At 38.2% G+C, this 26495-nt stretch overlaps 1 protein-coding gene across 1 annotated transcript; it reads left to right on the forward strand.

The window, feature by feature from the left end:
- Positions 1-22811: 22811 nt before the first annotated feature.
- On the forward strand, positions 22812-24029 carry LOC113324452. The gene has a single exon (XM_026572774.1). It carries the CDS (start codon positions 22812-22814, stop codon positions 24027-24029), a length of 1218 nt encoding a protein of 405 aa, XP_026428559.1.
- The last annotated feature ends 2466 nt before the right edge of the window (positions 24030-26495 follow it).

Raw genomic sequence — 26495 nt, forward strand, 5'->3', positions numbered from 1 at the left:
TGGAACTTCTGCCGAGAGGGCTGAAACTTCCTCACATACATCAACAGTATGTAGGTCGTGGCTTGTCTTGAATCATCGGAAGCATTGGAGAGAGAAGACGGTCTCTGTCATTAGCCTATGACAAGTTGGAAGCTTTACTTGTCATGGTCATAACGTTGAACGCAGAGGTTCTGAATGTATTCTGATCAAGATCAAGTAATTTAATCTTTCCACCAAGTGAGTTTCTGGAAAGAGTATCAAGGTTATTTCCCTAAATGATGGCATGCTTCTTAGAATCGTATCTAGATGGCTGCAATCTGAGAATTTTCCTCCCAATGTCCTTTTCAGGAATAGTCTTACCCAATGCAAAAGATGAATTAACAATTTCAGAAACTTTGTGATTAAACTCATCAAATGAATCTTCATCTGACATACGAAGGTTTTCCCGTTCGGAATTAAGGTTTTGAAGCCTAGTTTCCTTCTCACTAGAGTTTCCTTCAAATACGGATTCTAAAATATCCCAAGCATCTTTAGACCAAGTGCAAGCGTATACATGGTGCTGAAGATCTGGGGTAATGGCATGTATGATAGCATTCAGACCGTCGGAGTTTTGCTTTGCAGCAAGTGTCTCAGCAGCGTTATATGCACCAATATCCTTTGGAACGGTTGCATTTCTGACTGCAACAACGGGAGCATCATAGCCATTAACAACATATACCCATGATTGAAAATCACGCGCTTGAAGAAAGGGACGCATAGCAATTTTCCACCACAAGTAATTAGATCCATCGAAGACTGGTGGTACGTTTATAGAGATAACACCTTTGTCCATATCAGATCGCTACAAACACAGACTTATAAGGTCTTTAATGTGTTTGCCTGATCTGATACCAATTGAAAATTAGGGGGTCTAACAACCACAGCCAACAATTCGTTTGGCAATCTGGGAGGACTTAATCCAATATACTTTCTAGAGAATCAACTAGATAGTCAGACTCAATCTAGAATAAAGTATATCAAAGAGTGTAATATCTCGATCTCTCGATTTAATTCTTACTCAAGCAAACAGCAATCTGCGAGTCTAATTAAATACAAGAGTGATAACTTGGACGGTACCAAAGACCAATATCCAAGTGTCAATCAATGTAAATCAACAACCAAAGGTTGGATATTCTAATTGATTGATCTAACGCACAACCTGTGGTACTTCAATTATATAACAAAATATAATGCGGAAAAGAAATAACACAGACACCAGAATTTTGTTAACGAGGAAACCACAAATGAAGAAAAACCCTGGGACCTAGTCCAGTTTGAACACCACACTGTATTAATCCGCTACAGACACTAGCTTACTACCAATTAACTTCGGACTGGACTGTAGTTGATCCCTAATCAATCTCACACTGATTCAAGGTACAGTTGCGTTCCTTACGTCTCTGATCCCAGCAGGATACTATGCACTTGATTCCCTTAGCTAATCTTACCCACAACCAAGAGTTGCTACGACCCAAAGTCGAAGACTTGATAAACAAATTTGTCTCACACAGAAAAGTCTATAGGATTGAATAAATCTGTCTCCCACAGAAATACCCAAGAGTTTTTGTTCCGTATTTTGATAGATCAAGATGAACAGGAACCAATTGATAAACCAGACTTATATTCCCGAAGAACAGCCTAGTATTATCAATCACCTCACAATAATCTTAATCGACTAGCGAAACAAGATATTGTGGAATCACAAATGATGAGACGAAGATGTTTGTGACTACTTTTCTATCTTGTCTATCAGAGAAATAAATCTCAAGACGACTTTATAATTGTACTCGTACGATAGAAATAACAAGATTAGATCACACAATTACAAGAGAAGTAGTATCGGTCTGGCTTCACAATCCCAATGAAGTCTTCAAGTCATTAACCTACAAGGTTTAGGAAAACCTAAGATTAAAGGAGAATCGACTCTATCAATACAACTAGTATCACACAGGAGGTGTGGGTATTAGGTTTCCCAGCTGTTAGAGTTCTCCTTTGTATAGTTTTCAAATCAGGGTTTGCAATCCAAGTTACTTTGGTAACAAAGCATTCAATAATCACCGTTAGATGAAAAACCTGATTCAACCAAGCTAATATCTCTCAACCGTTAGATCGAACTTAGATTGTTACACACAAATGAAATGTACCCTCATTTAGGTTTATGTAACTGTACCCAGATATGTACACTCATGTTGGCTCAAATAGTTAACCGAGGTTAGCCATATGTTTACTCTCATATTAACCTTTATTCATCTTAACCATAACTAGTTCAAGTGACTCAAATGAAACTATTTAAAGAGTTGTTCAATTGTATAGAAGACACAAATGAAACCAAATCGGTTTGATTCACTCGAATCAATCATGAACATTATAGCCACGGTTTGCAAAGATTGTATTCCTTAAGATTTAAATATTTAAGTTCATGAACAAACCGACTTGACAAGATAACCATCTTAAGTATGCGTACGGGTATGCGTACTTAAGCAACCGGATTTGAGTTTGTTAAGTTTCCAAACTCAGCAGAAATTCTCGGTTCGAAAACTTCCGCCAGTATGCGTACGGGTACGCATACTTAAGGTGACTACTTTAGGAGTTTGTAATTCCCAAACTCAGCAGATATTTTCGGTTCGAAAACTTCCTCTAGTATGCGTATGGGTACACATACTTAAGGTGACTAGTTTAGGAGTTTGTAATTCCTAAACACAACATATATTTTCGGTTTGAAAACTTCTACCAGTTTGCGTACGGGTCTTCACCAATTTTGTACACACATATGCATACACTTGGTTCCCGGTTTATGTATTTATACACTAATGTGCGAACACACTATATATGCTTATATCCAAGGATGGTTATATCATCAACTCTTAATTTCAATTATTGAAACTTTCTTAGAGGACGTTATATAGTTGTTGTTCACAAAATAATTTTCGTTAAAGGGATTTTCAAGTTATTGAAATTATCATAATGAAACATTCCAAGGTAACACCAAATGACTGTATCACACAAACCATGTTAGATGTAACTCGGAAATTTTCATATGATCTTATTCGGACTTTCGTCACGAATATAAGATGAACATGGATAAAGCGAAAGCTTGCCAACACATTTTTCTCGAAATATATAAGAGAGATAAACTCAGCTCGAAATCTCAGATGTGCATAATAGAAAAATATATCGTAACACGACTTATGTCTCAATACAGGAGATAAAGTAGAAATAGACTTTCCAAGTGATAGATGAGTTTAAGTATCCACATACCTTTTGTTGATGAAGTTCCACAAGCTCCCTTTAGTAGTTCTTCGTCTTCAAATGATGAACGCCAAGAGATCTTAGCTCAACTACACTATCTATGTCCTAGTCCGAGACATCTATAAATATGCTAGAAATCAAAATTTATAGTTTTGATCACTAACATTGACAAACATGCTTGAGATAGCAACGCATGCGAGTTTAACCGAGAAATGCTCTAACACTTGGTACCCTCGTATTTCACAATGTAAACAAATCAAAAACATAAGTCATTCAGATATAATGGAATCACAAAGTCTGGGACAAAAATAACTTTGTGATTTATATCAATCAAGTTCCCGATCTAAAGTTTCGAGGATTTAGAAGATCAATAAGAATAGTATCCAGATAACAAGAACTATCAAGTAAAAGATAGTCTGACCGGGCGACATGAATACCTTAATAAACAACCTTGGTAGCTTACAAAATAAGCTAAGTTCGTGAATTATGCATTGTAGAAAACTTTGAAGTAAGCAAAATTTCTCTATATAGATTTTTCATGAAAGTATGTGAGAAGTTTTCTTTGAATTACAAAGAAGATGTATGAAACCAGAGTGCACCATATGATTTGTCTGAGATCCACGGTTGAGTAGTTCTGAAATTGAAAATCTTAATTTTTCATAAGACAAAATCAGTTCGTGAACTGTCAAAACAGTTTGTGAACTAAAAAGTCTTCTAACTTTTACAGTTTTTATATTGAGAAGTTCGCAAACTGCGGAAAACAGTTTGTGTACTTGAAAGTAAAAAGTGTATAGGAAATATCAAAAATTAACTAGTTTGCAAACTGAGCAATCAGTTCGTGTACGCTGGAATATATATTGTCCATTACTATCTCAAAATAGACTAGTTCGGAAACTGACCAATACAGTTTGTGTGTGCTAGTTAATTGAGATATTAAAAATCAAGTTTGTATGTTTACAATTTTAAGTTCGTGAACTGTTGATACACTTTATGAACATTAAGAACTAACATCACTAATCCTTATAGCTTGCACTTTTCTTTGCAATTCTCATCATAAAACTAAAGTAATACGACATGTCTCAGGAGATACATTGGTAGATAATATGAGTAAATAGGATAGTCAGTCTTCACATACCTTTTTTGATGAAGTTTTCGTTGACGCCGTCTTCATTTTTCAATTATTCAAGGTAATTAGTGATTTCTGATACTCAACTACATTGCTATAATCCTAATCCGCCACTGACATTAGCAGACTATAAATCAAGACTTAGTTTTGGTCAACTAAAATTGACAACAATCTTGACACGCCAAAACTTGTGAGATAACTGAGCGATACTCAAACAATCTCCCCTTTGTTAATTTAGTGAAAAAACTAACAATTACATATGGATAAAAAAAAAATTCAGCCCCATCTCCATAACGCATCTTGATTTATTGAATAATCAACAATCTTAAATTCTTCGTTCTTCAAGTGTGTCTATGGTTCTGCATGTGTCCGTTCAGCAACTTGTTGATGAATATCCATACCTTATAACAACTTATGATAATACTGCAGTTATAGCATTTAGAATGAATAATCAATATACTCAATAGTTGTGTAGTTATCCTAAATAGAGAGTATAAAAGTAGGATTCTAGGGTTTTGAAACTGAGATATGGGAGTTTGAGCACGAACAATCTTTGCCTAAACTATGTAGAATTCCCGTTCAAAGGCTGTTTCAGTCTCAAGGAAGGAAGCTTAGGCCGGTCTTAGGGTGGGAAGCTAATGAAGAGAGATATCGGAGAATTCTAGAGTTAAAGAAGAATTTCTTTGAGAATTTATGAGAAATTTGTGTTATCTTGGTGAAATAGAAGTCCTATTTATAAGTGAATTCTATAATCTCAGGTCCGCGAAGATAGGTATTTCTTGTCATGCGGGAAATTTCCCGTCTCTTCAGGAATATATAGAGATAAACTAGGCTGATTAGTTTATCTCTTTATTCCACTTCCTTTACTCTCTTCTGCGGTGAGAAATAGGTCGGGTATTTCTCAAACGTGTCATAGACTGCCAGAACAATCCCTAATTGATATCCCCCATTTGTGTTGAAGCTGAGTCAGCCTTTGTGATGATGTGTTGAGAGAGAAAAATATTCTTTACAACCGAGTTGGCAAAGATAGAGAGATATTCTCTGGTTTGTAAGAATAACTAGGATGAGTCACGTGAAAAGGAAAAAAAATACCTCGGAAATCATGTGTAGAGCGTGAGAGGAGCTAAGATTAGGCTTCCCCTATTCATGGACGGTCTCATATGTCATATGGAGGCCATATGATTTCTCGTGGGTCTCTTTGTTCAACACAAAGATCTCGAGGGAGCTTATCCACGTTTTCGGATTGACATGTACACTTCAGGATCAATTTACTATTCATGAGTATGTTTGAGACCTTGAGAAAGAGGAATGTGCTCTAGGTGAGGCTTGTGTCTGAGTATTATGCTTGTATAAGACTCTTCATATAAGCCAGTTCATCTCGGATTAGCATAAGTCCGTCCGAGGTTTGGCTCACGCGATTGAGGGCGTCTGAGGTTTGGTTCATTTTTCTTTGACCATCTTATCTTGTAGAGATGCGCTAGGAGTCAATTGTGTCTGTATAATGAGCCCAGCATGACCACTGTATATCTCGAAAGAATGTTCTAGGAGTCTGTTGAAATGTCCTAGAGGCATAATTACCAGCATATCTCGCGAGGATTTTCTAGGAATTATCTGGAAGCCTTAGTAAGTCGAGTCAGGACCTAGAGTAGAACTGACCAGTATATCTCGTGATATTGTACTATGAATCATTCCTTGATATCAGATAGGGTGAATCGTTCTTACAGGAGATACATATGTTTCCGCTCTGGGTCATAAGTCCACCGTGGATATTTTTACGCATCTACAAAGCCTACATTTCCAGCAGTATCTCGTCGAGGATGTATACTAGGAATTATGGCATCACAACCAGCTGTGTCTCGTGAAGACATGCTAAAATCGTTATTGTTCTGGTTCATAAGTCAGTCTGGGATGTCTTACGCTTTACACAACCTACTTGACCAGCAGTATTTCCTCGAGGATGTGCACTAGGAGTCACGGTATCATGACCAGAAGTGTCTCGCGGGGATGTATACTAGAAATTGTGGTTATGGGTGCCTTGAGGACCAAGGTCTTAGTCTCTCCCGTGAGAGAGTTTTGTCATATGAGGCTGAGCTTGTCTTTTGGCAATGAGGATGAACTTGTCTTCAGAGATTCCTTTCTACATCCAATTCTCTCTCGTCTTAGTCTTGCTGAATTTTGAAGGCGATCATTGGCTCAGAGTTATGACTTAACCCCTAATTATGAATTTACCATTTTGTCTCTGGTCTTGACATGACACTTTTGCCCCTCGTCTAAATTTCACCATCTACATTAAGTCCTATACTCATAGTATAACCTTGATTGCTCTATGATAATTACATAGATGGTGAAAAATCATTCGGATGTGAAATTACAATCCTCTCGTTCTTTTAGACTTATAGAGTCTCCCATTACGTGAATTGATGCTTAGTCTTTGATTGTTCTGACTCTGGACTCAGATTCTTCTGAGCTTTTGTGTTGGAAGTTATTACTGGCATAATAATGGGTCTTGGTGAGGCAATATTTCCGTCTTGAGAGACTAGACTCGCGAATTAGGGTTTCCGGGATCAAAACCCTAATTTCTTATTTTTGTGCAGGCGAGCGTTTTGGAAAGAGAAGGCTTTGAGCGACTTCCTGACTGGACGTGAGTTTAGTGAAGATCCATGATATAAGAGGACACTCATTTTTGGGTTTCATAGTCCTTATCCCGTACGAATTTTGAGTTCAGGTTTATATGACACCTAAACCCTTTTTTTTTTCTTTTTTGTTGTGTTTGACTCCTTCAAAAATCTGGAGAGGCTTGACAAGGCTTGGTAGGCATTGATCTATCTTGTGGGGTTGGAACCTTGTGTGATGAGAGCTTGTTCAATCATTTGTACTAATCAGACACCTCGTTTTTAGAGAAAATACACACTTTTGGAACCGAAGGTATTTTTATCAAAAACCACTATGAGCTTGAGTTTTCATTGGCACGAGAGAGCTCGTAAGCTTCCTTGGGAACAAATACGAGAGAAATAGGTCGTGAGCTTCCCTTGGCATGGCCAAAACCCTATGGTCCTAGCTATCATAGCCAAAGCCATAGCACTGGCATTTTCTAGCGCAAATACTAAATCCACGGTGTCGGAACTTGCCAGTTCCAACACCAGAACCCAACGGCGCTGACACTTGCTAGCGCTAGCAATTTTGTCACTTCGCATCTTATATGCAGTATACCATTTAGTCTCGACTAGAAATTTTGTCTCGACCTGGTCCCAACAAGTCACTACCATAACTTAACTAAAATTGTAGTCCATAACTTCACCACTTTTACGAGACATCAAATATGTTACATGAGGAGGGACATTTAATAGGGTATTGGTATGGCGGTTTATAACAATATGCGTGTGGCAACACCCCATGATGAGAAAGCAACAAGAAATGGTGATGATTAAGAGCAATTAAAGGAGTGATTGAGTAGTGATCTATTACTTTCCCTCATATAGAGGGCCTGACTTTACCATTACCTCCACGATCTCCACCTCTTCATTCCTTCAAAACCTCCACTATTTATGATGAATCATTGTATACTATTAATAGACGACTTTGTCTATTTTCAAGGGGACGATCAAGACAATATCATGTTCACATATATAGCCTTCACATGATAATACAACAACTCCACAATGCAAATACATTACCATCGTAATTCCTTAACTTTCTCAACTTACTTCCCCTAAGATGAACCCTTCTTCTTATATGTGACTGAAGCAAGGATGTAACAACCATTTCTTGGCTCACACTGTCCTTGTACGATTTTGATCTCTCGAACTTAAATAAATTTAACAATACATTTTTTAATCCTAAGAACCAAATTCCATGTACAAACAGATATACACCTTGGAAATCAAGATACAATGTAAACTTTTGAAATTTGTTGCCATTGTCAAATTACAAGACTTTAATTTTCTTTTTCTATTAGATTTTCTCTTTTGGTTTTAAAGATAATAAAATTAGACAAAGAATCAGAATTATGAGCCAAAGGAAATATCCATACAAACTGACTGAAGACATCCATAAGCAACATATAATAGTCAAAACCATCACGGGAAAGACGAGGTATGACCCCCAAAAATCAATAACAATCAAACGAAAAAGAGAATTTCATTCACTTAAATTTAATGAGAAAGGATATTTAGAAATCTTGCTAACGAAACATGAATGACATGGAAGTATTCGAGTCGAATTAACTGAAAGATAAAAAAATTAACTACTTACTTCATTGTACGAAGCATAGGATGGCCTAATATTTGATCCCGTGTATCGAAAGATGACTCAATATCCAAAACTATTGAAGATGGAGGAGAGAAATCCAACATTCACTTGCATAAACCATTTTCAATTTGCCCGCAGAGCACCACCTTGTTTGTCTGCCGGTCCATAACAAGAAAAAATAAATGATGAAATTCAAAATAAACATTATTATAGACACAAAATTGAGATACAAAAATCAGATTTGCTTGGGTTTTAGGAACATAGTAAATATTATTTAATTGAAAAGAACGATTAATGTTGAAGGGTAAAGATGATATAGGTCATGCTCGTCCTAGTCACAACAATGACAACACATTTTCTTAGAATAGTATGAGAGAGAGCTTCCTTTCCATTGTACTATGTCCTTCCTTTTATAGACTTTCCCCAAAATCCTTCTTCTCACGACAGTATGCCACATGTCATAAGTCCCTCTTTATGTACTACTATTGCTATTCCTCCCAACATAGCCTTCTACTTCTCTATTAATTCCTTCCTATTCCATGGGTATGCTCTTTTGGGCTTGGGCCCTAGTCCCCATGTTAACCAATGGGTTTATCCTTTCTCTATGGACTCCTAGCCTGCTAAGGGGTATCCATTTTCATGTATCAACAATTGGCATAACTAAAAATTGACTTACTAGAATAAATAATATTTAGAAAGAATCATTACCTATTTTTATTTGATAAGGACCATCATTTAGAAATAGAATATGAAAATTTTGTATATCACCGATAACATGATAAGAAGCGCCAGAATCTGCAACCCTAATGACTTGGTTGACATGTCCTGGTGCAACATGGAGGATCAAATCGTGGAAAATGGTTGTTAATGGAAGGAGACATGTAATTGGGATCATAACTATGCCAACACCTCTAAACATGATGATTTTATTCACCATTAAACCACGGGGTTGTTGAGAATCATTTTAGTTGTTGAAACGAGATAATTGGCGGCTGGGAAACCACGACCCTGGTTGAAATTGTGGCGAGGAGAGTAAGGACGTGGGGATGAATAAGAAGTGGTGGGATAGAAATATATATAAGAAGAAGAAGGACGAAGATATGAATTACAAGAACACGGATTAGGTCTAGCATCTATATGAAGGGTGGGAGGAGTCAAAAGAAGAGCTTGTTGTTGAGTTGTACGCAATTCATAAGCAAGAAGATGAGATTAAAATCCTCAAAACACATGTCAGAAATTATGGTATGTAAAGAAGTAACAACATAATTGAATGAGGCTTCAAAACCTTGAGCAATATTTACTTCAATTTAGATTGAGATAGTTTAGATCGCGCTTATGCAAGTTGATCAGATAATATCTTTGCACCAAAAACATAGTCCACGATTGTACTGTCACCTTTACGTGTTACTATTAATTCACGTTGGAGTTGCTCAGTCAAGCTACAAATTTTAATGAATAAGTTACAGCATCCCAAACATCCTTGGATTTTTCAAGATCACCAACTTTAGTCAAAACAGAATTAGCCATCGAATAAAAAACCAAACCAAGAATAGTAGCATCTTGTTCAATCCATTCATCATAATATGGATTACTAGTTTTTCCATCAGGAATGGTTAGCGAAGGACATGTATAAGACTCATCAATAAATCGCTTGAAAAGGTAACCACGTAGGAGATGATTTAATTGTGCCCGCCAAATAAGAGTTAGAATCAGAGAGCTTTATCGGGATGAGGCGAGTAATTTTGGTAAGATTAGGAAAAGTAGAGGTAGAGGTAGAAGAAGAAGATACAACGGTTTCATGCACCATTGCTGCAACGAGCCGCTCTGATACCATATAAACGTATGGTTTATTGATTGAAGAATATTATGAAAACCCACAACCAGACATGTGATGATATACAAGTATTTATATACATCAAGAAGAACCTACTAGGACGTTCTTTTCTTGATAAACTAGACCGCAACTAGTTGTATTTAATCTAGGTTTCATAACATAGATAATACCATTAACACGAAATACTTGATATTCAAGGAAATTGGATGACTGAAGATCACGTAACATGTGTTTTTTTAATAGAATCAATATATATATAGTTGATTGTTGAGTTTGACCGACCAATAGTATTTACAGGAGTGTGCACAAAATTGGGTTCTCCAAAATATCTCTTTTATCTTTAATTTTGTCTTTTTTCCTCTAGTATATATGTCTATAATCTGCCTGGCTTGAGTCGTACACTATTGTTTAAATATTATCTACAATCGTTCTAAACATACCGTTCAAATGGACAAAATTAAAACCGTGTCCTCACGACAAACATGACCGACTTCCTAGAATTTAGAAGGGGGAGTTTTTGGGGGCCACTCTTTGCAAGCGATCGATTTTAGTATTATCCATTTGGACGGTACATCTACAATTTTTGAATTATCTATCATCGAATACTTTTTTTTTTTAATAAATAAATCAGGGTCATCCCTGAAAATATATAACATAGTTTGTGATATCACCTCCCTGAAGAAGACATACCAATAAAGAGTGAATATGTGGCTCCTTCCACTGCTTACATAAGTTTAGTTCAACATAAAAAGTTGCTAAAAGATCTTCCATATGGTTTTTCAGATTTTGGAACTAGACTAGGCTCCTTTAAGTTCCTAATACATAATAAAAAGTTTTTCTTGTTGCCTTCATACAACCTTGTTTTATCTTTTTTCACCATCTTTAACTGGATTCTAACAGCTTCAAGGACTTTCACATTGTCACTCTCAACTTCTTGGTGGGGATGATTAAGTTGATGTGCCCACTAGATTGTCATGGAAGCTGCAGTGTCCTCTAGTTCTTCCTCGGTCCTTGCTTCAATCCTTCTGCATCTTGCTTCAGTAACTTTTCCTGCATGATCCGAAAGTATTAGAGCTACCCCTCCTTCCTCCCTGTCACTCCTAACCTTCAAAGCTACTTAATTCTAAAAGCCAGTAAGTTAGTATCAACCCGTCTGTTATTTTCTACAATCTTAACTTCTGTTTCCTGGTTTTCAGAGCCCTTGTCTCTTCTACTACAGTTTATCATGTACACTATGCTATTACCAGCTCTATGTGCACTCGGTTTTATTTTCCTAAAAACCAGATCACATCTGGTTTTCCAAGTCTCCCAACAAATAATTTCCATGATGTATGTCCACTCAATACTCCCTAAACTGTCCATTCTTCCTCTGTAGAACCAATCCTGCAACCAATAGTGGAAGTCTGATAGGTTGTTAGTATAAAAATCTAGGCTAAACCCTAGGTAAACTATCACAGACTTGATGAACTCACAATTCATGAAAATATGAGTAAGAGTTCATCATTATTTCCACACATGGGGCAGATGTTGTTTATATACGGGAGTTTCCTGGCCATTCTCTCGTTCAAAGGAAGCCGTTTAATAAGCATTATCCAACTGTACGTCTTTTGTTAAAAGATGCTCGTCAAAACACCTTGTAGCAATCACGGTGGCCAGGTGCAATATTATTTCTAAAATAAGTGGTGTTTAAAACAACTCATGTGTACATCTACTCAACTATTTTTGAAATGGAGCAGTATTGGCAACATCTTATTTGAGCGGCTGGTACTTCTTTCTCTTCATTGTGTAGGACAGATAAAGAAAATTTCAGCATAACAAAGAAAATTTCAGCATCAGCATAACAAAGAAAATTTCTGCGTAACAAACCTTGTACTGCTTCTTTTTCTACAAAAGAGTGTTTCGTCTTTTAGATTCAAATCCAAAGTTGGCATTGACAATTAATTAATAGGGTAGGATCCGTTCACATGGTTATGTTGACATAATCTTCACATTTTAGCGTCATTTTTTCTACTGAGCCCAACCGACAATGAATTTGAAGCTAATGTTTTGGTGACATGTTCCTCATATAAAACTCTACATTCCTACTAAAAATGAAAGTATTCCGAAATACGAAACTTCACCATCCACAAATTTTAACTTCAACCGTTAATCTTCAAAGGCTAATAGTCAAAATCGCAGATGGTGACTTTATACATCTCGGAATGGTCTCATTTTTGGTTGGAATGTAGAGACTTATAAAAAGAACAAGTCACTAAAAAATTAACATCAAATTCATTATCGGTTGGGCTCAGTAAAAAAGATGGCGTTAAAATACGAAGATTATGTCAATATAACCATGTCAATGGACCCCACCCCTTAATTAATAGAACTACTGTAGGTATTTCTTATTTGTTTCCAACTCATACTAGCCCATATCCTTTACTCTGTGATCAATCTGTAATTCTGATTTCCCCAACAACCCCAAATAGTAGGACGGCCGGATCATATTTAGCAAATGTTAAACGAAAATGATGTATATATAGCCTATCACCAAAGTTAGCTTATTACACTGTTCATTGTGAATTCCTATAGTGAATGTTTAGCAATTTATCACATACACCGTGATGCTCTAACACCTACACTGGGAAGTTGAATCTCTTTTAACAGCACGTTAGCATCTATCCCGACAGACTGTTTTATTAGATTCGTTGAACCAATTAATTGTAGAGATAAAAAGGATAAGAGTCTTGTTAAAAACGATTCCACCCAAAAATCACAGTTCACACAATGACAAGAAAATACTAAAAATTGGATTTGGATAGTAGTGGATACACTGAAAGCTGGAATTGAAAAGGTGAGAGTTTGTTCAGTGAACTAACAATGAGTTGGCGGTCCTTGCAGAATCCAGATAACAATAATTGCCATCATTTTCCGTACCTAGAGGATGCATGCATAGATGATATATATTATATACCACTGTATATGGAATTTAATATCCATGATGTTGATTGTAATGATGACGATTTAGAGGAAGAGAATAGATTCAACATTCAATAGTCGAGCCTATAGTGCAAACAAATAGGAGATTATCAGGCTCTGCAACGTCATCCTGACGTGTGTATCTGTTTCTTTCTTTGTTCATGTTTCCTGAATTTTCGGATCTAAGTCTCAACCTTAGTAGTGTTCACCAATCTTTTCAGTTTATTGTGATTCTTATTAGTAGTTATATCATTTATATATCCCTGTTCTTTCAAATCAATTTTAAAACAGAAAAGCATTGCAAAAGGATATTAAATTCAACATAAACAAGTCCAAGTCCTATCCAAACATCCTTGATTTTAATACCAAACAGTTCATAAATTTGTACACTAAGAGTTTAAAATTTTGCATTCAGCATTACATCCCAACTTTCTTAACAAACTCTCAAAAGATTAAAGTCCCAAAATACCAAAATCTCAAACCTGTTACTGAATGTCACAGTACTATTATCCAAATCCTAACAACTATTGAACATTGTAACATTCCTGCAAAAACCATAACAACTTCAAATTTCAAACACTGCAACCAGAAAACACCCCTGAATAACATCACCTTTTCACATCAACACCGCCAAAAAAGTTAAAAAAGCCGACCGATTTTACAACCACCAGAAAAAGAAGAAGCTTCACATCATCCACACCAACACCAAAAAAGTAAGGAAAGGGAAAATTTATCAGAAAAACTGTTTTGTTAAAAAAAATTTGTTCGTTTTCAAGCTTTACGCAATGCCTGAAAAACTAGTTTTTCCTGGTAAACCTGAAGATATTACCATCAATCATCTTCATCAGTGTCCAATCCTTCCTCTTCATAGTGTTCGCTATCACTGTCAGATGGTGCAGGAGAAGTCCCACTGGAAGATGATGCCTCATCACTATCCTCATACCTTTTCTCCCCCTTCATCCTCAGTCTCCTCATCATCCAACTCAGCAACACGCCTGCTTACCCTTACACTGCTTGGCTCACCTTCACTCATGGTGCGTGCAAAGATCTTGGGATTGGCAAGCTCATACTCAAATCGAGTTCTCATTTTCCTATCATGATAATAATGCATCCTTCTCTTATCCTCTGCAGCATCTGAATCAAGGTCACTGGTGTTCACCTCCTCTATCTCATACTCACCTCCGTCAGAAGCCTCGGAATCACTTTCAGTCGCACTTCCATATCTTGGGGTCTTGGCATGCTTCTTAGCCCTTTCCTCATCCTTCCGTTCTTGTCATTCAAAATTTTTTGGTAGCCACGCACTGTAGAGAGCCTCGAATCTTCGCTTTCTCCGTTCTTGAGCAGCCTCTTCTTCTTCTCTCTGACGATTTTGTTCTTGAACACGAAGATCAATTTCAGAATGTGCATCATCTCTCAATTGCTGTAATTTTCTCATACTCAAAGAAAGGAGACATGATTTGGCATGTGCAAATTCAGGTGTTTCTGGTGGTGCAACGGGAAGATTTCCATTGGAATTGGATGAACTGTGGCCAGGATCAGCCATTCTCTCAAATTAATTTCCTAAACCTAAACCTTTCCTCTTCTGTAAAAAATCACTTAGAAAATAATAATCTCTCTGCTAATAATCCCTTCAAATACCCATTTGCGTCCATTCAATTCCATTTATGGCGCTTAGTTAACCGTCATGTCTCTTTGTTAACTACGTCCATTCAAAGCCATGCGTACCCCCTTCACCCTAATAACCATCATTACCCTATCAATACCTATTGTAAACACATAATCTTTATTACTTCCTTTACTTCTTTTGGAACTGCCATTAAGGAAGGTTACGGTGGGATACCAAACTTTAAATATTTTCTTTGGGGCCTAATTAAAATTTTACGTTTTATGCAGACTAGAAGAAGGCAACATCATCTGGGAGGCACCATTATGATCTGGGGCACGTCAGGCAGTTGCGTTGTTAGCTTCACCTTTGCTCCAAAATTATTCATGGGCCCTCTTTACCAATCCCCAAACCAGCCATCTCATATCAAATTTTCCCTCCAATTTGCTATCATTATTATCCTTGGCATTTTACATCATCACAAAAACGTCATCCCAAGAAATAAAAAATCCAATAAATACCCAACAACCTCAAACCAAGTCTTGCAATCCCAGTTCCACCCTCATCAGAATATCCAACAATGTATTATTGGGTCTGTCCTCATGCGGCTCTCATCCCACCATACTGACGTGAATACCCCAACTCGAACCATGTCTATCAAATTTGGACATGAAAGTGACATTCCATATGTTAGCTCTCTTCCCCAAAGTAAACTTTGCAGCTATCCTACAACTACCTTACACCAATTTTCTCCTGAAAGTTTCAAAGTCCATAGTCAATAATTTTCTTATTCCTTTTTTAAGGTTCTAAACCAAAAACAAATATATCTTACTTGTCTCTCCTACCTCCGTATTGTTTGTAACTGATGTAGTGCAAGATATGGCAGAATCTTATTTGGAAGGAAGAGATCAGCGAAAGAATATTCGTTAACCATGCAGGAATATCTGCATGTTTGTTATTTTTGTTAAGAAATAAGAGATATCTTGCATGATATCGTATTTGGGTAGATTTCCTTTTATTTGCATTAATCTTAGAAGATATTGTCATTAAGCCTAATAAGGCCTATATATGTCCTCGTCTGAAGAAAAAAGAGGACAGACTTTGAATAATCATATTCTTCCTTTGAGAAGTTTTATCTATGTGTGGTTTCTTCCGTTTCCAGTACTAACATCCTACACCATTTGGTATTCAGAATCTGGGTATCGATCCTTCCAACATGGTTCGTGGTAGAGGTCAAGGTGGTCCTCGCGAAGCTCTAGTTGATGAGGTGATGGAGAGAACTAGGTACGATGAATTATCACGCACGGTTGAGCAGCTCGCCGGTCAAGTAGCAACATTGTTACAACGACATGAGCGCCGTCGTCCTCCTACGGATGAATCAAATTCGGATGGAACAGATGACGATAATGATACTGAAAACCCCTTTGCTGGGCGTGAGCGTGATTCTAGGAGTTGGGAATCGTCATTCCGCATAGAGATTCCTGAGTTTCATGGTAGCGGTTTATCATCGGAAGATTGTATCGACTGGTTCTCTACTGTGAAGGAAGTTCTGGAATTTAAGAGGGTTCCTGATGATCGAGTGGTTCCGCTTGTGGCTACGCGCTTTCGAGGAAGGGCTGCTGTTTGGTGGCGTCAGTTGAAAGCGTCTCGAATTCAGCAAGGTAAAACTCCTATTTCTTCCTGGATTAGGCTTGAAAAGTGCATGCGTTAGGCCTTTTTACCGTTTAACTATACGAGGGAACTCTATATTCGTTTACAAAATCTTCGTCAGGGTTTTCGGTCAATTGATGAATATACGAAAGAGTTCTATGATTTGGTCACACGATCAGGTATTACAGACACCGAAGACCAACTTTTCTATCGATACTTAGGGGGCTTGCGTGAGACTTTTCAAGATACCCTTAATCTGTTTGACTATTATTCTGTGTCTGAGGTTCATCAGCGTGCTTTGCGATTGGAGAAACAACTATCTCGTAAGTCGATTCGGGCAGCAAATGGCCGTCCTCCGACTTTTTCTTCTCATACTGCTTCCGCACAACAGGTTGTTAGTACGCCTACGAAGTCTGGTCCTAAGTGCTATCGTTGTGGAGATCCTAATCACTTGGCAAACGAGTGTCGCAAGGCTGGAAGACCGGGTAAGTCTTTGCTTGCAGAAGTGGATATTGTTGCTGATGTCTTTGCTGATGCGGAGGAGACAGCAGCTGAGTTCGATGAGGTGTTCCTGCCAGGTGACCAGGGTGAATGTTTGATGATCTACCGTCGATCGTTTCTTACTCCTAAAGCTGACGCTGACGAGTCATGGCTAAGAAATAACATCTTCCAGACAACGTGTACCGTTGCAGGCAAGGTGTGCCGTTTGATCGTTGATTCTAGCAGCTGTGAAAACGTGGTATCTGACGAGGATGTTCGGAAACTCAAGCTTCCCACGGAAAAACATCCTAGCCCATATTCCCTTCACTGGATTAGTAAAGGATCCGAGGTAACTATTTCCAGACGTTGTCTTGTGAAGTTTTCCATTGGTTATGTCTATGAAGATGCCGTGTGGTGTGATGTCGTGGTGATGGATGCCTGTCATCTGTTGTTGGGTCGACCATGGCAATACGATAGAGCAGTGACTCATGAGGGTAAGATGAACACCTACTCATTCATATTTAAGCATACTCGTGTTACGCTGGTTCCTTCCAATGTGGCAGTACATGCACCTGTTTCTCCCGTGGCTTCCAATTTTCTTTCTTGGCGTCCGTTTGAGAACGAGATGCTCACTGAGGGGATGGTGTTCCTCTTGTGTGGTCTCTCTCGTGAGGCTATAGCTGCTATGGAAGTTCCGGCATGTGTGCAGGAGCTATTATCGGACTTTGAGGATATCTTCCCAGTTAATCTTCCAGAGGGTTTGCCTCCTTCTCGAGCTATTCAGCACCGAATAGACTTGGTTCCTGGTTCAGTGATTCCTAATCTAGCTCATTATCGCATGAGTCCAAAAGAATATATGGAACTACAACGTCAAGTGGGGGAGTTCTTAGCCAAAGGCCTTATCAGGGAGAGTCTCAGCCCTTGCGCAGTTCCGGCGTTGCTCATTCCTAAGAAGGATGGTACATGGCGCATGTGCGTGGATAGTCGTGCAATTAATAAGATTACGGTAAAGTATTGTTTTCTTATTCCTCGATTAGACGATATACTTGACCAGCTTCATGGTGCTACGGTTTTTAGCAAATTGGATTTGCGTAGTGGCTACCATCAGATTCGTATACGGCCAGGAGATGAATGGAAGACCGCTTTTAAAACGATGGAAGGACTTTATGAATGGTTGGTGATGCCTTTTGGTCTCTCCAATGCTCCTAGTACATTTATGTGCGTAATGAACGAAGTATTAAAACCATTTTTGGGTAAGTTTGTTGTCGTTTATTTCGATGACATATTGGTTTATAGTACTAACTTGGATTGTCACTTGTGTCATCTTCGTGAGGTCTTAGTAGTTTTACGCCAGCAACATTTCTTTGCTGCTCCAAAGAAGTGTGTTTTTTGTACGGATCGTATTCTGTTTCTTGGATACGTCATATCCAAGGATGGCATCTCGGTGGATGAGTCTAAGGTTGATGCTGTCCGTACTTGGCTTTGCCCCCAAACAATCCATGAGGCTCGGAGTTTTCACGGGTTTGCGTCTTTTTATAGGAGATTTATTCCCCATTTTAGCACGATAGCAGCAGAAATCACCGACTGCATGAAGAATAGTAAATTTGCATGGACAGAAGAGGAGACATCAAGCTTCATCTTGCTTAAAGAGAAGCTTTGTTCGGCTCCTATATTAGCTTTACCCAATTTTTCTTTGCCGTTCGAAGTACACACAGACGCCTCTAAGGTTGGTATTGGTGCCATCTTAAGCCAAACAGGTAAGACAATCGCCTTTTTCAGTGAAAAGTTGAATGGAGCCAAACGTAATTATAGCACGTACGAATTGGAATTTTATGCCATCATACAGACTCTTAAGCACTGGCGTCATTATTTGATTCATTCCGACTTCGTTTTGTTTACTGACCACGACGCTCTCAAGCACATAGATAATCAAGAAAAAATGAGTGCACGACAGGTTAAGTGGGATAGTTATCTGCAGGATTTCACGTTCGTCCTCAAACACAAAGCTGGTACTCAAAACCGTGTGGCTGATGGTCTGAGTCGTCGTCGTAGCCTCTTAACATCACTGCGGACTGAAGTATTGGGGTTTGACTCGTTTGCGACATTATACCAATCAGACCCATATTTTTCTGTCATATTGGAAGCTGTACGTGCAGGCAACAGTGCACAATTCTCCTTGCTGGACGGATTTATCTTCAAAGGCACTCGACTGTGCATCCCGTCCTGTAGCTTGCGGTTGAAGATCATCCAGGAGATACATAACGAAGGTCACTTTGGTCGTGACAAAACATTCCAACTGATCTCTTTCTCCTATTTTTGTCCACGTATGTTTAAGGAGGTACAACGATTTGTCTCCCGTTGTCACGTCTGTCAGGTCTCTAAAGGGTCAACTACGAATGCGGGTCTTTATATGCCGTTACCAATTCCTTCGAAGCCATGGACTGATATTAGTATGGACTTTGCCGTCGGTTTGTCGCGCACTCAACATGGAATGGATTCTGTTTTTGTTATAGTTGACAGATTTTCCAAGATGCCACATTTTGTAGCATGCAAGAAGACTACGGACGCTGTTAATGTGGCGCTATTATTTTTCAGAAATGTGTACCGTCTGCATGGTCTTCCGGAATCCATCGTATCTGACCGTGATTCTAAATTTCTTAGTCATTTTTGGAGATGTCTTTGGAAATTGTTACGTACGGAGCTAAAATTCAGCAGCGCTTATCACCCACAAACGGATGGGCAAACAGAGGTAGTGAACCGTTCTCTTGGGAATTTACTTCGTAGTTTGGTTGGGTCTCACACTAAGCAATGGGATCAACATCTGTTTCAAGCTGAATTCGCTTTCAATAGAGCAATTCATAGGAGCACAGGGTTTAGTCCTTTTCAAGTGGTCTGTGGGTTTAACCCTCGTTCCTCACTCGACCTAGCACCGGTTCCAGACCTACAATGTGTGCATACCACTGCGGATGCGTTAGTGGAGAATCTTCAACACATTCATGAGATTGCTGCTCAAAATTTGGTAGCTTCTTCTGCCAAATATAAAACGGCCGTTGATAAGCATCGTCGTCATGTTGAATTTGAGGTAGGTGATTTCGTTTGGGTTGTGCTCATTAAGGAACGTTTTTCGGTGGGTACATACAACAAGTTGGGTCCTCGCAAGATTGGTCCATTTGAAATTATTGAAAAACTCAACCCCAATGCTTACCGTCTGAAGCTTCCCAGTCATATTCATACGGATGATGTGTTCAATGTTCGTCATCTAATTCCCTACCACGAAGACTCGTCCGATGATGATCTTCCTAACCTGCATAATTCGAGGGCGAATTTCCTCTTTCCCGGGGAGAATGATGTAGTGCAAGATATGGCAGAATCTTATTTGGAAGGAAGAGATCAGCGAAAGAATATTCGTTAACCATGCAGGAATATCTGCATGTTTGTTATTTTTGTTAAGAAATAAGAGATATCTTGCATGATATCGTATTTGGGTAGATTTCCTTTTATTTGCATTAATCTTAGAAGATATTGTCAGTAAGCCTAATAACGCCTATATATGTCCTCGTCTGAAGAAAAAAAGAGGACAGACTTTGAATAATCATATTCTTCCTTTGAGAAGTTTTGTCTATGTGTGGTTTCTTCCGTTTCCAGTACTAACATCCTACACCAGTGACCAATATCAGAACAGTATCAACAAGAGATTCTTTTCTTTACAACTGTTTTTTATATTAGTTATTTGGAATCGTGATCTCCATCAATCCACATTCATATATACCAATTATTCTTACAGGATGGAAACATCATACCCATCAGAGAACACTCAAACTTTGAACCAAGAGATCCAATCCCTTTCTACTCAAATGACTGAGAAACTAACTCTTCCATCTTCTCTTACCAAACCAGTCTTCATTGATAAAAAAAAGTGGCTTTAGCTCAAGTTGATACCAATTGGAAATGCTGCATGGTGGGATATGTTTGCTGTGAAACCTTGATCCCAACTTCCTCTAACAGATTCTATATCTGTAACAATTGTATTTTATATCAACACCCAGCCATCACTACTTTCAATGGCCGGATAAATAAAGTCCTTATCCGCTATCTATCTGAAGAAGATTTCAACATAATCAACTCTCAAAAAACTTGGTTTGTTTGTGGTTATCTGATGGTTCTTAAAGTTGTCCCAGTAGAAGGTTGGCCTCCAAACTATCAACTCATCTTTGATGAAGAAATCATGTGGTTCATCTTATGCAATATACTAAATGAATGTACTGAATTTGAGGATCTTAAGCTACTCACTTTCAGCATGGGAGAACTTATTGATTCTCAAAACCCTTTTGGCAAACATCCTCACAAGAAGAATGTCAAAGTTTGCATTAAAATCCCAGTCCAGAAAGCTTTTCCTACTGGCATTCCCCTCTTCACTACTGGTAGGAGTGAATCCTTCTTCATTGAATGTAGACATATAAGAGTTCCAAGATACTTCTGTACCTCCTGTCGCATCCTCGATCATAAAGATCAAAATTGTCCTGCTTGGAAACTTAAGCAGAAAAAAATCAAAGAGATTGATGCTCGTTGCAGTAACTATTCTCTTCCGGCAGTCTCAAAGCTAATGATGCCACCTGAAATTAAGCAAGTGAACCCTTCTTATGATGTCATTTTTGATACAGATATGCAACAGTCAGGGGTGGTACCAGAAACTCAAATTGAAACAAGTGCTATTGAGGTGTGCAAAAAAGGTAAAGATACAGTTGTTGATCAAAGAATGGATAATACCACTCAGAAGAGCTTATCAAACACCTTTCAAATGGTTCCTTTCATCAAAAGATCCACCACTTTGAAGATTTTTGACTTTGGCCCTGTTCAAAAACACTCTACCCAGTTGGAAAATGGACTGCCAATTATTCTCAAACAAGTCACTACCCAAAATGTTATTGTAGATGCTTCTATCTCTGGGTGCTGAGCCAACTCCTAGTGGACCGATCCGTACCACTAACTCTTCTAGAAGGTTTAAAACAGCTGCTATCCCAAATACCATCTCAATTATTACTATAGGAACAGTTACTTCTGCTGAACAAGATGCTCTAGCTAGCCTCAAAAGAAAGATTAATCCCAGAGCTGATCTACGGAAATGTACTAGAGCTAACTCCAACTTAGCTAGTCTAGTAGTTATCCCTGAAGAACAAAATTCTACTGAACCTGATTACGCTCAATTGTGTACTCCAATCACCAATTTGGGAGATTACCAGCTATTGATCTCTCTACATGCTCTCTCAACACTGAACCTATCTTCAACTCCTTTAGAAGCTACAACGTACCTGCTGATAATGCCTCAGATAAAAGTGATGTCCGCAACAATTCCCCTCTCAATGTTGATAGTTCTAGTTTCAATTCCTCCCAAAGTGATTTTTAAAGTGGTGACGGCAACAGTGCCTCTCTTCGTGGTGGATCTGACTCTACCACTCAGGTAAACTCTATTCCCTCCTCTCCGTCTCTTGATAATTCCAACCCCTCTTTGAACCCTTCCCCTTTCAATAACATAAACTTAATTGCGTGGAACCTTAGAGGTTTTGGAAAAAAAAACTGCAAACAAAGAACTTAGTCTGCTTTGTAGGAATGTTAACCCTGATATCATCTTCCTATCTGAGACTAAAATGGGTAAAGATATGGCGGCTAGGAAACTAAAAAATATGGGTTTTCCCTGTACCTTCAATGTTCCCAGTGTTGGTAGAAGTGGTGGTCTGGTTTTGGCTTGGAAAAAGGAAATTCACCTGAATGTTGTTTCATCCAGCTTGAGGGGAATCCATGTTACTGCAACTGATATCGTTCACTCAAAAACTTTTCATCTCCATTTTGTCTATGGAGAACCCAATAGTAGTCTTAGGCCTGCTTTTTGGGAACAACAATGCCAACAAACTATTGTCCCTGTAGATGAGCATGTTTTCTTTATTGGTGATTTTAATACTCTTTTAGGAACAGAAGATAAAAATGGTGGCCTTGAAGTAAACGATTCTGATTTTGAAAATCTTAGAAATTTTTATTCTGTTTTCAATCTTCATGATCCTGGTTTTTCTGGTCCAAGATTCACTTGGTCCAACATGCAACAAGGTCCTGATTTAATTCTTGAAAGGCTGGACAGATGTTTTCTAAACCAAATGGCTGAACATCTTTGTCCTAAATTCTGTGTTAATAACCTTCCTAGGGACTCTTCTGATCATTGCCCCATGCATATAGGTTTCAATTATGAGGATACTTGCATGACTATACCATTCCACTTCATGGCTATGTGGATTGAGGATCCTACTTGTAGAGATATTATATCTAATGCTTGGTCTGTTAATGTTTTAGGCTCTCCAGCCTATAAACTAAAAGCTAAGCTTCTTAATATTAAAAAAGGCCTTAGAAATTGGAATAAACTGTCCTTTGGTAATATTCAAACTGATATATCTACCATCATGAAAGACTTGTTAGATTTACAGATTTCTGATCCTACTGATTCTACCACCACTGCTAGACTCAAAGCCAGACTAGAGTACCTCTACAATCTGGAAGAACTCTACTGGAAAGACAAGTCTAGAGAGGTTTGGCTCTTGGAAGGGGACAGAAACACTCCCTATTTCCACAGAGTCACTCTCTTCAGGATGAAGAGAAATACCATCAGTTGGATCAAGGATTCCTCCAATTCTATTCTAACTGATAGAGATAATATTGGAAATTCTTTCATAGATTATTTCAAAAGTCTCTATTCCTCTCAACCACATCAATTTCAGGATGAAATCTTAAATGATCTCCCTGTTAAATTTTCTACTGAGGATAATGATACCTTAAACCTTCCCCTCACTGCTGAGGAAATAAAAAATGATGTTTTTTAAATGGGAGGTAAAAAAGCCCCTGGACCAGATGGTTTCACAGGCTTATTTTATCAAAAAACTGGGATATTGTTGGAGAAGCTATTGTTGACATGGACCAAACCTGCTTCAGAACAGGGCATATTGCAAAAGTCTTCAACATACCAACATTGCTCTTATCCCTAAAGTCCCCTTAGCTGAGCTGGTCAGTCAATACAGACCCATAGGATTATGTAATTTCATCTACAAAATTCTTTCTAAAAATTTAGCTAACAGGTTAAAACCCTTTATGAACAATATCATATCCCAAAATCAAGGTGCCTTCATACCAAAGAAGATTATTTCTGACAATATTTTCCTTGCAAATGAAGCTATATATTCTGTAAATCATAATGACAAAGTTGAGGGTACTGCTGCCATCAAACTTGACATGTATAAAGCTTATGATAAACTGGAGTGGTCTTTCCTTGAAAAAGTTTTGAGAAAAATGGGGTTAGATGAAAATTGGATAAAACTCATTAACCAATGTGTCTCTACTGTTTCATATTCAGTTCTTTTAAATGGTAGTCCCACTGGGTTTTTTCCAACCTGAAAGAGGTCTAAGGCAAGGGGATCCCTTATCTCCTTACCTCTATATCATATGTGCTGAGGCTCTCTCCTCTTACATAGATACTCTTTAAAGAAATGGTACCCTGAGAGGTATCAAAATTTGTAAAAATGCCCCTGAAATGACTCACCTTCTTTTTTCTGATGATTCTCATTTGTTTCTCCTCTGCTACCACAGAAAACTTCACTGCCATAAAAAACTACCTTCGAAAGTACTGCCTAGCTTCTGGGCAGGAAATAAATTTTGATAAATATTGTATCCTCTTCAGTAGGAGAATCCCAGAGCATAGGAAAGCTCTTTTGGATAACATTCTAGAGATTCAAAGAAGAGACTTGGGAGAAAAGTATCTTGGGACCCCACTATTTTTCAAGATTCTAAAATTCAAACCCATATGGGTATTCTCCAAGATTTGGATGCCAGAATTACTGTCTGGCTTCATAAACTCCTATCTCAAGCTGCTAAAACTACTTTGGTTAAACATATTGGGCAAGCCATCCCTTTATTCCAGATGGGGGATTTCTTAATCCCAAAGCACCTTTGCAGACAGATGGATGCTCATCTCTGCAAATTCTGGTGCGGAGAAACTCTAGACCCAAAAGATAGAACACTCCACTTTTTGGGTTGGGATATTCTTTGCTCACCTAAATTTGAAGGTGGTTTTGGATTCAGAAAAGCTAAAATAAATAATCTTGCCATGTTAGCTAGAAATGTCTGGAAATTTTTTGAAAATCCTGATTGCATGTTAGCAAAGATATTAAAAGTAAGATACTTTCCTAGAACTGATTTTTTGAATGCTAAGTGCCCTGACAAGTGCTCTTGGACCTGGAGATGCTTACATGCTATCAAGGAACTGATAAAGCCTTTCATCTCCTGGATTGTTGGTGATGGTAAATTCATTGATCCTTGGTGTGATAAATGGATACCATATCTGGGCACTGCCACCCCAAATCCTCTTAGCCCTCCTGATCCTAGTATTAAAGTTGACTATTTCATTGATAATAGTACTATAACCTGGAATGTTTCTAGACTCTCTACCCACTTCGATGATGCTTCTGTTAAGAAGATTGTCACTATTCCCTTAAGCCAGCTTGGCACTCCTGATAGGAGGGCTTGGGATCTCTCAAAAAATGGTAAATTTTCTTCAAAATCTACCTATACGGGGCTCAAAGGCATTAAACCCTCTCCTAGTAAATCTCTTTGGTTACATATCTGGAAGATTAGAGTTCCTTACAGAATTCAACTTTTCCTCTGGAAAGCTGCAAAAAATTCCTTACCAGCTAGAACTGTTCTCCACACTAGAATGCCTATGAACTCTGTTGATTGTACTAGATGCAAGGATCCTCATGAAAACATTATGCATACCCTGGTGTTGTGTCCTTTTGCTTCTAAAGTCTGGTTTTTATCCATTTTTTGCATCAACACTTATTTCTTTTATCAAAAGAAATTTCACCAATGGCTCATGTTCTGGTTTCTGGATCCTAACTCTAGACTGCCTGAGGATTCTCAATGTCTTTTTGTTGCCATCATGTGGTCTCTCTGGACTAGTAGAAACAATTTGGTTTTTCAAAATGTGTCTGAAACTCATACCTCGGTCTTAGAAAGGGCTAAAGCTATGCTTCTTACTAGGAAAATACTACTGTAACCACTCTCACTACTCACCCTGCCCTATGTCATAAATGGATGCCCCCTTCGTTTGGATGGATAAAATGTAATACTGATGGAGCCTTTAATGACATTACTGGAGACAATGGTGCAGGTTATGTGATGAGAGATTTCTCAAGAAAAGCTTCTTTCTGTGCTTCTATGGTGTTTGAAGTTTCATATGTAGAAGAAGCAGAAGCCAGAGCTATTTGGGGAGTTCTTAAGAAAGTAGTGGAATATAA

This window comes from Papaver somniferum, chromosome 11 (genome assembly GCF_003573695.1).
Source record: "Papaver somniferum cultivar HN1 chromosome 11, ASM357369v1, whole genome shotgun sequence".
NCBI lineage: Eukaryota > Viridiplantae > Streptophyta > Magnoliopsida > Ranunculales > Papaveraceae > Papaver > Papaver somniferum.

Bases quoted from the DNA above. Each gene is read 5' to 3' on its own strand.
- LOC113324452 (XM_026572774.1), top strand. From the start codon at position 22,812: ATGGGTAAAGATATGGCGGCTAGGAAACTAAAAAATATGGGTTTTCCC.